Below are 13922 nucleotides of genomic sequence, written 5' to 3' on the forward strand. Positions count from 1 at the left end.
GTGAAAAATGTGGTTCTGATCGAACTTTTGAGTAGCCAGGGAGTGTATGAGGGTAGAAATAAATAACAGACACAGTATCTCTTTTCATTTTACAAGAACTGTTATGCAGAATCTGGTTAAAAATTAACCAAACCATATCCTTATATGTTGTGGGAACAAGGAAGATGGGAATTATGTGTTCAGAATAAAATGCACCACACCAGTGCTTCTGTTCCTAATAAAATTCAAGACTTCTCCTCTTTCCTCCAGGCCTGCTGTTGTGTCCTCCTCTCTGGGATGACCAGAGTGGCTCCAGGTTGCTGACCGCTCCAGCATCAAGTGCAGCATGGCCCGGCTTGTCCATGCCCTCTGGAGCCTCTGCATCACCACTGTCCTTGTCACCTCAGCCACACAAGGTAAGAGGAGCTTGAGAGATGCGCAGCCCTCAGCAGCACTTCCTAAATGAAGCAATTCATGGTCCTTCATTGCACTGGCACAGTGAGAACTAGGAAGGTCCAGGGAGAGGAAATCCCCTCTACATCCCAAATAGAAGAAGCAGACAATTCTGTAATGCCTGGAATAAAATCTCTCCCCCGCCCCACTCAGAATAAATAGTTAAAGAATTTTTAGAACATTGTTTAAACTGCTTCTGTTGAGCATGTCAAAACATTTTCTAATTAAGTACTGAAAACAGAAGTACTTTATTTAGAAATGTACAGTACTTTGCAATTACAATTCCTGTCCTTGTCTGACATACATAGGTGTGTAATCACATTGTGTTTAACGTTTTATCCTCCTAGTCTGTAGAGTGCACTGTTCCAAGAAGTACACAGGGAACCTCACTATTGTGACTGGCTGTCTTTTGAGGTCACTGTGTCAACAAGTGAACATTAGGAACTGTAGAAGCACACAAGAAGAAAATTCACCTGAAGCTGCTACTTGTCTGAAAGGGTCAGTTGTATCTATAGTGACTACGTGAAGTCACTATGGAAAGCACTTTCCTGCAGAATTTACGGTGTTGGCGTCTACTAACCCACATTTAAGTGTCAGAGGAGTTGTGGTCTCCCACTATACCCCTGACCTGTTCATATGTGATAGTAAAATTTGTTCCTGTCTGATAACGGTTGCCTGTTAAAGGCAAAAATTCAACAGGAAAAACTTTTCAGAAGCGTCCTGGGAAGGATTCACGTGTAGATCTTCTGTCCATCATGCAGACGTTAAAAACAGCTGACCGGCTAGAAAAATGTGGCAATTCTAGCAATGTTTGTAGTCATGGATGAGGGAGAGAGAAATTAAGCAGAAAGCAACCCTGGGGGTGTTATCTGGCGGTCTGAGTTTCTCTTTCCCCAATCTGTTTACATTCATTCCCACAAATTTCATATTTCTACATAATTGTTAGAGCAAAGTTAAGGACAGGGGCTGCGGAAAAGGCTGTTGATTCTTATACCTCCCTGGTCCTCTCTGTATCTCAGTTTCTTGAGTATATAGATTTCACCAGGGGTCATTTCCTGCGGGAGTGCACAGGAGCAGAGCTCCGGCAGTAAGGAGCCCAGGGGGCAGGCACATGCAAGAAGCCCTGCCCCCTGCTCCCAGCAGCTCTCAGTTGGGCCATGAGGAGCAAGAAGCAGCCAGGTAAGTTGCAGAGCCCCCCCCCCCCGGGGGGTTGCCTTCAGGTACAAGCTCTCCCTCCTCTGTGAGGGTAGATCTGTGCGTCCCCTCCCCCAATAGCTAGCAATCCAAAACAGTCCAGTGGAGCCTGAGTGGTGGGTGTTGTCCTTCTGACACACTTCCGGTGATGTCAGGGGGTGTGGCATATGCAAATAAGTTATGCTAATAAGCTATGCTAATGAGCCCCTGCACCTCTTTTTCTACGAAATGACCCCTGGATTTCACACACTTATCTGTTATGTAAAATGATGCCTTAGAAAGTTATAGCAGATTTCTGGGCAGCCATTCTGGCATCATGTTGCAAAACACTCACCTCCATCAGTTTTCTTAATGCACTTAATTTGTGGCTTGGATCCTCAGGCAGCTTCTGCAAATGAATGGTCTTTCTGTCTGCAAAAAGATTCTAGTCGTTCTCCTTCAGCGGGGGGAAGTCATCCAGGAAGTGGTTAGGTCACGCCTCTACTCGCTTGATAGGCTATGCAAATTTCTTTTGTTGCATGGCTCCTATTGGAGGGACCTAGGCTGACCTCTCCAATTCCTGCATAGCCCTGCACTCGGTAAGTCATCTGGAGCTCCTGCTCCAAGACAGGGTGCTTGCAAAACAACTTATAGATTTTAAGAAAAAGACTGAAGGAGTTAAGGAAGACTTCAGAAAACAGGCAGCCTATCCGTCTACTTATAGGCTGCGGAGAAGGAGATTCCTGAAGGGGCGAGAGCAGTCGGCTTGGAAATACCCCAGGAAGAAAATAAGAAGAAGCTTCGGGGACGGAGTAATGGCCACGACAGCTGCCTCCCCACACCAAAAGCACCCTACCGCCAAGGCTTCGGGGGTTGGCGAGCAGGAGGCACAGCACCTCGGGAGCATGGCGGATGTGCAGGCATCCACGGGAGGCTCCAACAGCGCGGGACTGGAGGAATGCGCAGAGCTGGCGGGGGGCCCCCCACAGCAACATGTGGCTCACGAAGATGGCAGTGCACAGGCCAGAGGCATCAGGTGGGTCAAGCGGTCGAAGAAGGTGGCAGCGAAGGCGGCTGGTGGGGCAGCCAGCAGCCGCGGAATGAAGAAGCAGTGCGGGAAGCAGAAGGGGCTGGCAAGCCCCTGTGGTGAGCTCATTCCGATGGGGGGGGGCCTTGCAGCATCAATCTTCACAACACCTTCAGCCGGCACAGGGACCAGCCTTTCTAAACCAACTCCAACTGGAACAGGTCCCAGGCTCCATGGTCCCAGGCCCGTTCATGTCTGCTCCCTTCCAGCTTGGTCCTGCCTGGATGTGGCCCTTTCTTGGGGGTCCCTGGCCAACTCCTCAATGGACACAGGGCACAGGGAGCTGGGGGGATGGGGCGGCAGCCCCGGGGCAGCCCCCAGCAAGGCATTCAAACCTGGAGCCCAGGGGAAGGTCATCCTCAAGGGGCTCCAGGGGACGGAGAAGGAAGAGGTGCCATTCTTCCTCGGGCTCATCTGGGTCTAGGTCTCCAGTCATCTCCAAGAGACCTAGGGGCCACGAGGCACCCGGCCTACCTGAGGCTTTCAGGGGACTCAGGGGGGGAAGGACAACCAATCTCAAGCCAGGGCGGGGACACTGCCGGTTATGAGAGAAACCCCCAGAAGAGGGCACCTCCCAAGCTGTAATTCTGAGCAGGTGAAGATTGCTTCTACCATCACTTCCTTGGGTGGTCATACTGAGAAAGAAGAAGGGGAATGGTCAGGGGATGAGGCTGAGATAAAACTTACCTCATCCAGGTTGTTCCAGGTGGAGCATTTCCAAAGACTGTTAACCAAAGTCATATCCACACTGAACTACCAGATGGAGATGACGGAGAAGCCTAGATCCTCGGCATCGGGAAACCTGGACCCAAGAGACTTTAAAAAGCCGGTCAGGGTGCAGACTTCACCTTTTCCTGATTTCTTCAATGACATCATGAAAGCAGAACGGGCCATCCCTTGGGGGGGGGGCAACTTCCTCTTGTCAGTCGCAATACAACTGCACTCCTTACCAGAGAAGACCATGAAAGATCTGAAGGTGCCACTGATCGATGCTCCAGTGGTGGCTCTGCATTCAGGTGCAGTGTTGCCCAAGGATGGGGAGAATGCATTGAAGGACACCATGGAAAGGAAGAATAGGACAGCGTTGAAGAAGGCGCATGAGGCCATGTCTCTGGCGATACGTTTTGCAGTGGCTCTATCTATCTAACTTCACTAGAGCCATCATCATATGGTCTGATTCCCTCCTACAGACACCAGACGTTCCACCCCTGGATCTCAAACGGGCCATACTCAAGATGAAGAGAGCAGCGGAGTTTGCCTCGGATGCATCTCAGGACAACATACAATTCTGCGCCAGGGCACAGGCAGCAAACATCATAATTCGCTGAAACATATGGCTAAAACTTTGGAAGGTGGACACACTGTCAAAGAGTAATCTAGCCACAGAGAAGTTCTCCAGCAGGCTCCTATTCAAAGAATCATATCTCGACAAGGTGCTGGTGGAAACAAGAGAGAAAAAGAAGGCAAGGCCATTGTCCTCCCACCATACAGAGAGAGACTCGAAACGCAGATCTAGTCATTCCTTTCGTGGCTTCCACAACTCAGGTTGAGGACAGGAAGGAAGGGACTTCAAGACATACAGACCCCTCAAGCATGGTGCCCGACCCAATGCCAAGCAAACGACGTCGTACAGAAACGACAAGGGCGCCCCGTTTAAAAAACAGGCTGCATGACTATTGCATAGGAGGCTGGCTCCAGACCTACCAGGATGTCTGGAGCCTAACCACAGGAGACCAATGGGTGCTATCCATCATCTCACAAGGCTACAGGATAGAGCTCATGGCCACACCACCTCACAGCTTCAGAACTTCACCAGCCCCGAGACAAATGGCCAGACTACATCAGTTGCCGAAGGCTATCTTGCACTTGAGGGACATCAGCACCATAGAAGAAGTCCCAAAAGACCAGCACTTCAAGGGGGTGTACTCCGTCCTCTTTGTGGTCCCCAAAAAGTCAGGGGACTGGAGGGCAGTTCTGAACCTGCGAGTATCATGCCCACAGTGCAGCCCGACCCCGTAGACCCTGACCCCGGGGATTCTGCGCCCTCAACTTCCGAGGGTGAGCTCCCTGCACCCCTTGAATCCCCAGACCTAAGTCTTGCAGAGGATGAGCACCAGCTACCAGGAGGGTTTACACCTGGAGCCGCGCCAGCAGAGCCAAGCACAAGCACCATGCCACCTGTTCCCCCCCCCCAACCGGTGGCTCGTTTGCGCGATCAGAGGCGACGGGACATGGCAACCCAGTGTAAGGAGGCACGCATGCAAGATCGGCGTCCTCTAAGCCCAGAGAACTGACTGGAGCCAGGACCCTGTTAGCGGCCAGTAATTAGCTAACAAGTGGAACAGGCTTTTTAGGCGGCTTTCTCAGATCCCCAACTCATGGTGGCAACTAATCGCATAGACAGATCGCTGCACCCTGGATCCTGCGTTCCTGTCTCCTGGTTTTCATTCTGACTTCCCGGCTCTTGACTTTGGCTTGAGTGACGATGTTGTTCTGGCTCCCTGACTACGACTGTGTATCCTGACTTTTGACAAACAGCTTTCGGCTTCTGAACTCTGCTTGCAATCTCCGGTAACCCTAGACTGTGTTTTGACTTGGTATTTTGGACTCTGCTCATGTTACTCTGTCTTATCTGGTGCCCTGACCCCGGACTGTGTTCTGGGCTTTCCATGCCCTGCCTGGCCCGCCAGCGCAATTGTGACACCGAGGCCTCAACAAATGGGTCAGGAAAAGAACATTCCGGATGGAGTCCCTGCACCACATATTGCAAATACTGCAACAAGGGGACTTCCTGACCTCCATGGACCTCAAGGAGGCATGTTTGCACATCCTGATACACCCAGACTCTAGGCAATTCCTGCGCTTTGGCTTCCAGGGGCAGCATTTGCAGTACAAGGCCTTGCCCTTTGGCCTTTATTCGGCCCCCAGAGTTTTTACCAAGGTTATGGTTACTCTGGCGGCATCATTGCACCTGGAGGAGATTCACCTCTACCCGTTCCTGGACGATCTCCTACTACGAGCGGAGAACTACCAGATGGCGTTGCACAATACCCATAGAGCTGCAGAGGTACTGCGCGCCCACAGATTTCTCATCAACGAGGAGAAGAGCAATGTCACCCCCTCACAAGACCTCATGCACCTGGGAGCCAGGCTGAACACAAAGCAGGCCATGGTACCAGAGGAGAAGTGACAAAGGATCCAGGCCTTGGTACAGAGCATCAGGTCCAAAAAATCAGCGGACTTGATACACCTGGCAGACCTGCAGGACCTGATGGTTTCAACTATGGTCCCATGGGCGAGGTTCCATGCCAGAGCCCTACAGTGGGTTCTTCTCCCATTCCAACAGGATATCTCACGGAAAAAAACATTTCCCGGTGAAAATACCAGAGGGACTCCTAAGAGAGCTAGGATGGTGGACTTCTCAATCGGACCTGAGCAAGGCCATCTCCTTCCTACACCATCACCACATGGTGATCACAATGGATGCAAGCAAGAGGGGCTGGGGGCCCCACTGCGGGCATCACCTGGCTCAAGGCAAATGGTTGACAGCGGAGGCGACTCGCAGTATTAACTGTCTGGAACTGTGAACAGTCCGGTTGGCGTTGTGGGCATTAGAACATCAGGTGAAGAACCACCATGTGCTAGTATCCACCAACAACATGAAAACAAAAGCCCACATCAACCAGCAGGGAGGCACCATATCGAAGTCCCTCTTCAGGGAAGCAAGGAGTTTACTGCAATGGGTGGAGAAGAACGTCATAAGTATCAAAGCGGAGCACCTAATGGGTCAATGCAGTCTCCAGGCGGATTGGCTCATCAGGGAGGACATCGTTCCTGCTGCAGGCTACCGGTTTGCTCCTCACACTGTGCATTTGGGTCCACTAACCAGCAGGAGGATAATCCTGCCACCTCTAAAGTTTTTTGCAGGGTGTGGGTGTGGGAGAAGATTTCTTTTTTAATCGGATCCACACAACACCATCTGTCTCGGATTCTAATTTTGGAACTAGGTAGGTCTGGCTTAGGAGGAGAGTGGGGTTGAGAGTTTCCCAGAGGAGGGGGAATCTGTATCCTTGATTTGAATGCAAGGGTGTCTCTACCCACGCAGGAGTGCACTGCTTAGCAGAAGACCTTCGGAAGTTTTAGGTGCGTGGCAAAAGAGCAAATTATCCCATTTCCCAAAGGAAATGCTAGGACTTCATAGTTTACCAAACTTCTATTCCAAGGGAACAGCTTTATATTTTGCTACCTAGGATTTGGGTATTCTGGTGGGAAGGACTGGTGGGGGAGCATGATGGGCAACTGAGTACTGCCTGGCAGCCCCATGAGAGCGTTTGCACGCACCCATAGCAACTGCACTGGTGCAGCCTTACACATACTTGTTTACTTTGCATGGAAATAGCTGGCTTATATTCTAGACATGGAAATAGCTGGCTTATATTAATTACTTTACTACCTAACCTTGACGATGGTGCTCATGAGTGTAGAGCCCCTGTAGCCCAGTGCTAAAAGAGGCAGATTGGGGTCTGAGAGACCCAGGTTCAAATCCCACTTAAAAATGCTTCAAGGGTCAGGCTACATCAACTAAAATTTATGTCAAAAGAAATATATTTATTCTACACAATAATATAATTAAAAACATCAGGCCTGAATATCAGGCTACATTAAGAGTAATCAAGAATAAGCTTTAGATAAGCGGTTATAATTTCCTATACAAAGCTGATAATAAATATCAAATGGCCAACACAAGACCATGTGCATTTCAGTCTCAAAGGCCTTCCTCAATCATCAGTAGTATATAATAGCGTTTTTAGAAACACATCCAGAAAATAAGCAATATAAATCAGTCCTTACCAGATGATGTTATCTGAAAATATAGAAGGGGAGAGAAAAGGAAAAGGCCAGATTATTATAATAGAAATAAGCATTATTAATGTTGTATTGAATTTTTTTGGGAAAATTGTGAATAAAATAAAATAAAAATCCCACTTAGCCATGAAGTTTCCTGGGTGACCCTGGGCTAGAAACGTTTTCAGTCCAGCAGGTTTTGGTGCGAGGGGATAAAGTGGTGGAGAGGAGAACGATGCATGGCGTCCTGAGCTCCTTGTACATAAAGAAATTAAGGAGGAAAAGTCCTTCTTTTTTGCTAACAAAGGGTTAAGGCCTGTGGTTTGCTGCCCTTTCTCCTAAACTCATACTGTCCCTCCCTTCCTCTCTGTCTTCCACCCAGGAGCTCAGAGTAGCATCCATGGTTCTTCCTGCCTCATTTTACCCTCACAAGAACCCTGTGAAGTAAGTTAGGATGAGTGAGAGTGACTGGACCAAGGTCATCCAGTAATTTAAGGTTGCCAGCTCTGGGTTGGGAAATACCTGGAGATTTGGGGGGGGGGGAGCCTGGAGGTGGTGGAGTTTGGGGACGGACCTCAGTAGGGTATAATGCCATGCAGTCCACCTTCCAAAGCAGCCATTTTCTCCAGGGAAACTGATCTTGATCATCTGGAGATAGTAGGAGATCTCCAGATGCCACATGGAGGTTGACAACCCTATTTATGCTTCATGGAAGAGTAAGGATTGGAACACAGTTCTTTCCAGTCCTAGTCCAGCATCTAAACACTACATTATACTAGCATCTCAGGTCTATGCCTATTAAAGGATTAATTATAAGTGGATACTCAAGGACTCTTTAGGTTCAGTTTCCTTATTTGTAACTATTTGCATGAACTCACTCATCTGCTCAGGGCCTGAGAAAAGTAAAGGGAGGATTCAACTAGACCAGCCTTGCTGCCTGTGACACTAAAGGCCAAGCTAGACATGACAGACCTGTGGTCACCTTTGCCATTTTAAAGCCGAATGCTGTGAGGGCCCTATCCTTTTTAAAAAAAAAAAATTATTGAACAATATAACAATAATAGGAATAAGTCTTGTTGTGGAAATAAATACAACAAGCTCTAGAAAAAGGCTCTGGGAGAGTGCCAAGGCCTTGGGCACTCAGCGTCAATGTGCTGTGGCGACCTCAACAGGGTATAATGAGTTGGCAACCCTATCTCCTTCCCAGCCAAGCATCAACCTGCCATTATCTGCCCCTCTGATTTCAGCTTTGCATCTCCCCCCCCCCCCTCCTGGAGATCAGTTGTAATTTTGAGTGATTTCTACCCCTCTCCTGAGATTGGCAACAGTGGTTCCCCGGGAGGGAATGGCTGGTTGGGAGGGTGGAGACTATGGCATTAAACTTGTCTGAGGTCCCACCCCTCCTCAAACCTCACCCTCTTCAGGTTTCATCCCTCAAATCTCTAGGAATTTCCCACCTGGAGTTGGCAACCCTATCTCCTTCCCAGCCAATCATCAACCTACCTTTATTTTCCCCACACACATACCTGCAGTCTCTTCCATGCTCTGAAGCCCTGACTACCACAGAGTCTACAAAGTCCACCATTTCCCCCAAGGGAACTGATCTCTGCTATCTGGAGAGCAGTTGTAATTCTGAGTGATCTCCAGGCCTCACCTGGAGATTGGCAACAATGGTTTCCCAGGAGGAAAAGTAGTCTTTCTCTGCAATGTGGACCAAAGCAGCTTACATCATTCGCCACTCCCGCTTTTGACTTGCACAACAACCCTGTGCGGTAGGCTAGGCTGAAAGTCTGTGACTGGTCCAAAATCACCCACTCAGCTTCTACAGCAAGAACCTGGATCTAGCAGACCCTGCTCTCAAGCACTGACTGCTACGCCTAGGGCAGCCAAACTTCAGGTGGAGCCTAAAGATCACCAGGTATCACAACTGAACTCCAGACAACATATCTTTCCCCTGGGAGAAAATAACTGCTTTTTTTTGGGGGGGGGAAGTGGGCTTTATGGCATTCTGTTCAGTTGAGGCCTCTCCCCTCCCCAAACCCTGGCTTCCATAGACTCTACCAGAAAATATCCAGGAATCTCCCTACCTGGAGCTGGCAACCCTCATCAGGATGGGCCCCAATGAGTTCCTCACAAAGGCCTGCAAAGGGTTTCCTTTGTCTGAACCAAGCTTGGTTTCCTGCTATGGCCAAACGGGCTCCAGTTTACAACACAGCTGTTTGCCTCCCACCCTCGTCCCGTGGGCATATCTCACTCCTTAAGTTCGCTGCCACCACAGAATCATCACTGCCTTTTTAGAGGGACGGTGAGACCCCTCTGGCCGAATCTCCCTATTTGGAGATGGAATCCCCAATCTTTGGGGGATCCCTGGAAAGGTGGCAACCCAACGGTCTGGCCTTTCTTTGCTTCCCTGGGCTACCCCCTCCGTTTGGTATTGTGCAGAGCAGGGGAGACTATGTGGTCAGAGCACAACACAGATTATTAGCCCAAATAAAATAATTTATTTAACTGTTTACACAGTTATGGAGCACACACACTGTAGGAGTAAGCACACACTATAATCCAACAGGACATAAATCAACAGGAGTTAAACACAATCCTCTTTCGCTACACAGAATACTCTACCTCTGGAGGTTGTGGGCTCGCCTGTACTTCAGCCTCTTTCTCTTGCCCAAGAGAGCAGGAAAACTTCCATTCATTTCCCAGTCCAGCCGATACCATGTAATGTTCTCGAGCAATGTGCCTCCTCCGTAGTACAACAACACCCAGTCATTGTTTATGGAACAGCTTTATTTTGGTAGAACGAGATGCCAGAACTGAGGGTAAAGAACAACATCACATGATCTGAGAGTCACCCGACCCTCGTGATTGTATCAGGTTAAATACATTCCACTATAATGGAAAATCACCTACTTAAAGGTACAAACACATCACAGCTGCTCCCAGGGACGAAGACTGCCTTGGGACAGTCCCTTTCCCCCCGTACATTTTGGCCTTGGGGTAGCTGGGAACCGTAGGCCAGCAGATGAGGAAGCCCCATTCAACCCAGTGAGTGATACCCCTGCAGGCCCCTCTCTGGAACTACAGCTCAATTAAATCTTATGGGGGAACGTTTTAAACAAAGAACCACAGCCATCTTACAAACACAGATAACTGCCATTTCGTGACACCTACCAATAGCTACTGAGGGAACAGCTAGTCCCACACAGGAAAAGCATCTTTGTCAAGAGAGAAAGCCGTTTGCCAGTAATTCTGACAAGGCACAGTGGCTGATGGGGGAGTGGGTGGGGAAGAGGAGCAGACCCAGCACCCGGCCAATGGCATGCGAGTACTCTTGAGTGGTGGCTGACAGGCCAATGGCTGAGCGAGAGCATGGAATCTTGCCACCCCAAAATAGGATTATTATATAGGAGAGATTACAAACTGACAGTAGAATGGAGTGCAATCAACAAAGAACAGCAAAATATAAATACAAAAAAGCTCCAAATATCACACACAGCTTAACAGATATAAATTAGCATTAGAACCTTCATTATAGCATGAAAAAGAATAATTACAATTCATTCAATATGAACCGAGAAGAGAGATTTGATTCTTGTCTAGTACATAACAGCCAGGGCTCTTTTTGTAGCAGGAACTCCTTTGCATATTAGGTGACACACCCCTAATGTAGCCAATCCTCCAAGAGCTTACAGAGCTCTTTTTACAGGGGCTACATTAGGGGCGTGTCACCTAATATGCAAAGGAGTTCCTGCTACAAAAAGAGCCATGATACAGCTATTTGAGATGCCTGACCAATGCTTGTGTTACAAGGGGTACCATTTCCCTAGAAGTCTGGGCTGATTTGAGGGACATCTAGATTTATCTAAATTGTTTGTAATCTTGTCCAGAATAAATAGGTCCCACAATTTTATGAACCATTCTTGCAGTGATGGTGTTGATTTCCAGTGTGAAGCAATAACACATTTAGCAGCAATTAACATTAACATAATAAGTTCTTGTTTTAGCTTGGGAACATTGCAATGATCCCACAAGTTGAGAAGGTACAGTTCAGGGGTCTTGGGAATCCAATAGCCAGTGATGTTATGAATTTGGTCTTGTATTTGGGTCCAAAATTTACCAATCACTTCACAAGACTACCAGTCATAGTAGGGTTTGAGTGAGTTAGTTGTGCAGGAGTCAGGTACCAGCGAGAAACAAACTTAAAGTTTTGCAATTGAATGTTCAAAGTTAGGGCCCTATCCTAATCTCCCCCTTACACTTTTTAAAGTGCCTTTTGAGGGGGAAGGGTATAGCCATTTTGGCATATAAAAGGGCCCAAAAGGAAGCTTAACACTGGGAGTTTGTTATCGCCCACCAGATCAAAAGATAGAGGAGGATTATAAAATGATGAATGAACTAAAGATAGTGGCTAGACAAAATAACTGTCATAATAAGTGATTTTAAGAAGAAGAGATTGGATTTATACCCTGCCCTTCACTACCCAAAGGTGTCTCAGAGCGGCTTACAAACTCCTTTCCCTCCCCCCCCACAACAGACACCCTGTGAGGTAGGTGGGGCTGAGAGAGCTCTTGACAGAAACTGCTCTTTTTATTACTAAAATTTTTTATTAAAAAAACAATTTACTTAAATTTTCTAAAGAAATAGCAAACAAAATCAGGGACAAGGGACAACCCTGTCTCGTCCCTCTATTCAAATGTATATCATCAGATCTAAAATTATTAATTGAAATTTGAGCTATTGGGTCCTCATATGTGGCTTTAATAGCATTCAGAAAATGTGGGCCAAAATTCATATATAACAATAATTTTTTCAAATATTGAAGTTCCACTCTGTCGAATGCTTTTTCAGCATCTACCAACAGGTTTGTTGAATTTATCTTTTTGTTTTTACAATACTCAATAATATTAATAGTTTTTCTAATATTATCCATTATAGTATGTCCAGGCATAAAGCCAGCCTGATCCTTATTGATTTTATCAATCGTTTTATACATCTAGTAACCCAAGTGAGACTGATATATTTAATTATTTCGATTCAATTAAATACCAAAATAAGTTAACTGAAGATCACAAACAATACTTAGATCAACCAATTACATCCAAAGAGATTTCAGATGCTTTATCTAAAATGAAAAACAATAAAACACCAAGGAAAGACGGTATTCCAGTAGAATTTTATAAAAGATTTAAAATTGAGCTTGAACAGCATTTGTTAAAGACCATGAATTTGATTTTACAATCTAGTACAATGCCTAAATCTTGGGCAGAAGCCAAAGTTATAGTAATCCCTAAGCCTGGTAAAGATAAAATTCTACCATCTGCATACCGTCCTATCTCCATATTGAACCATGATTTTAAAATTTTGTCCACAATATTGGCTACTCAATTGAAACTGCTCTTTTTCAAGAAAAGCTCTTATCAGAACTACGGCTTGCCCAAGGTCATCCAGCCAGGCGCAAGTGGAGGAGTGGGGAATCAAACCCGGTTCTCCCAGAATTTATTCGCTCACTTAACTACTACACCAAACTGGCCTGGGTCAATATATGTTCAAGTTGGGAAAAAGAAACTGAGTTTCTAGACACTCTCAATGACTGTGCTATGGAACAGATGGTCACAGAACCTACCAGGGGAGAGGCAATCCTGGATTTGGTCCTAAGTAACGCCCAAGACCTGGTGAGAGATGTAAAAGTGATTGCACCACTTGGGAACAGTGACCATAATGTTATTGAGTTTAACATTTGTATAAATAGGGAGTTGCCCAAAAAGACTGACACAACCACTTTTAACTTTAAAAGGGGTAACTTCTCTGAAATGATGCAACATGTGAGGAAGAAACTGAAAGGAAAAGTAGAAAGGGTCAAAACCATTGGGGAAGCTTGGAGACTATTTAAAACTACAATCCTAGAAGCTTAGAAAAAATATATACTGCAGGTTAGGAAAGGCACAAATAGGTATAGAGAAAAGCCTGCATGGTTAACAAACAAAGTAATGGAAGCTGTAAAAGGTAAGAAGGATTCCTTTAAACGGTGGAAAACTAGTCTCAGTAAGGCTGATAAAAGGGAACACAGGCTCTGGCAAATAAAATGCAAGTCTGTAATCAGGCAGGCAAAAAGGGACTATGAGGAGCATATAGCAAAAAACATAAAGACCAACAATAAAACTTTCTTCAAATACATTAGAAGCAGGAAACCAGCCAAGGAAGCAGTGGGGCCCTTGGATGACCAAGGGATAAAAGGAGTACTGAAGGATGATAGGGAAGTGGCTGGGAAGCTGAATGCATTTTTTGCCTCTGTCTTCACTGTGGAAGATGAGAAGTGCTTGCCCACTCCAGAACCGCTGATTTCGAGAGGGGTGTTGAAAGACCTGAGTCAGATTGAGGTGAC

At 46.8% G+C, this 13922-nt stretch overlaps 1 protein-coding gene across 1 annotated transcript in view; it reads left to right on the forward strand.

The window, feature by feature from the left end:
- The first annotated feature begins 325 nt into the window (after window positions 1-325).
- ADGRL1 (adhesion G protein-coupled receptor L1) overlaps window positions 326-13922 on the forward strand; it is a 105331-nt gene continuing 91734 nt past the window's right edge. The window contains exon 1 of the mRNA XM_015418056.1: window positions 326-395. Within this exon, the coding sequence (XP_015273542.1) occupies window positions 326-395 (70 nt within the window). The remainder of the gene's footprint in view (window positions 396-13922) is intronic.

The sequence above is a fragment of the Gekko japonicus genome, unplaced genomic scaffold, assembly GCF_001447785.1.
Source record: "Gekko japonicus isolate JY-2015 unplaced genomic scaffold, Gekko_japonicus_V1.1 scaffold1356, whole genome shotgun sequence".
In the NCBI taxonomy this organism is placed as follows: Eukaryota; Metazoa; Chordata; class Lepidosauria; order Squamata; family Gekkonidae; genus Gekko; species Gekko japonicus.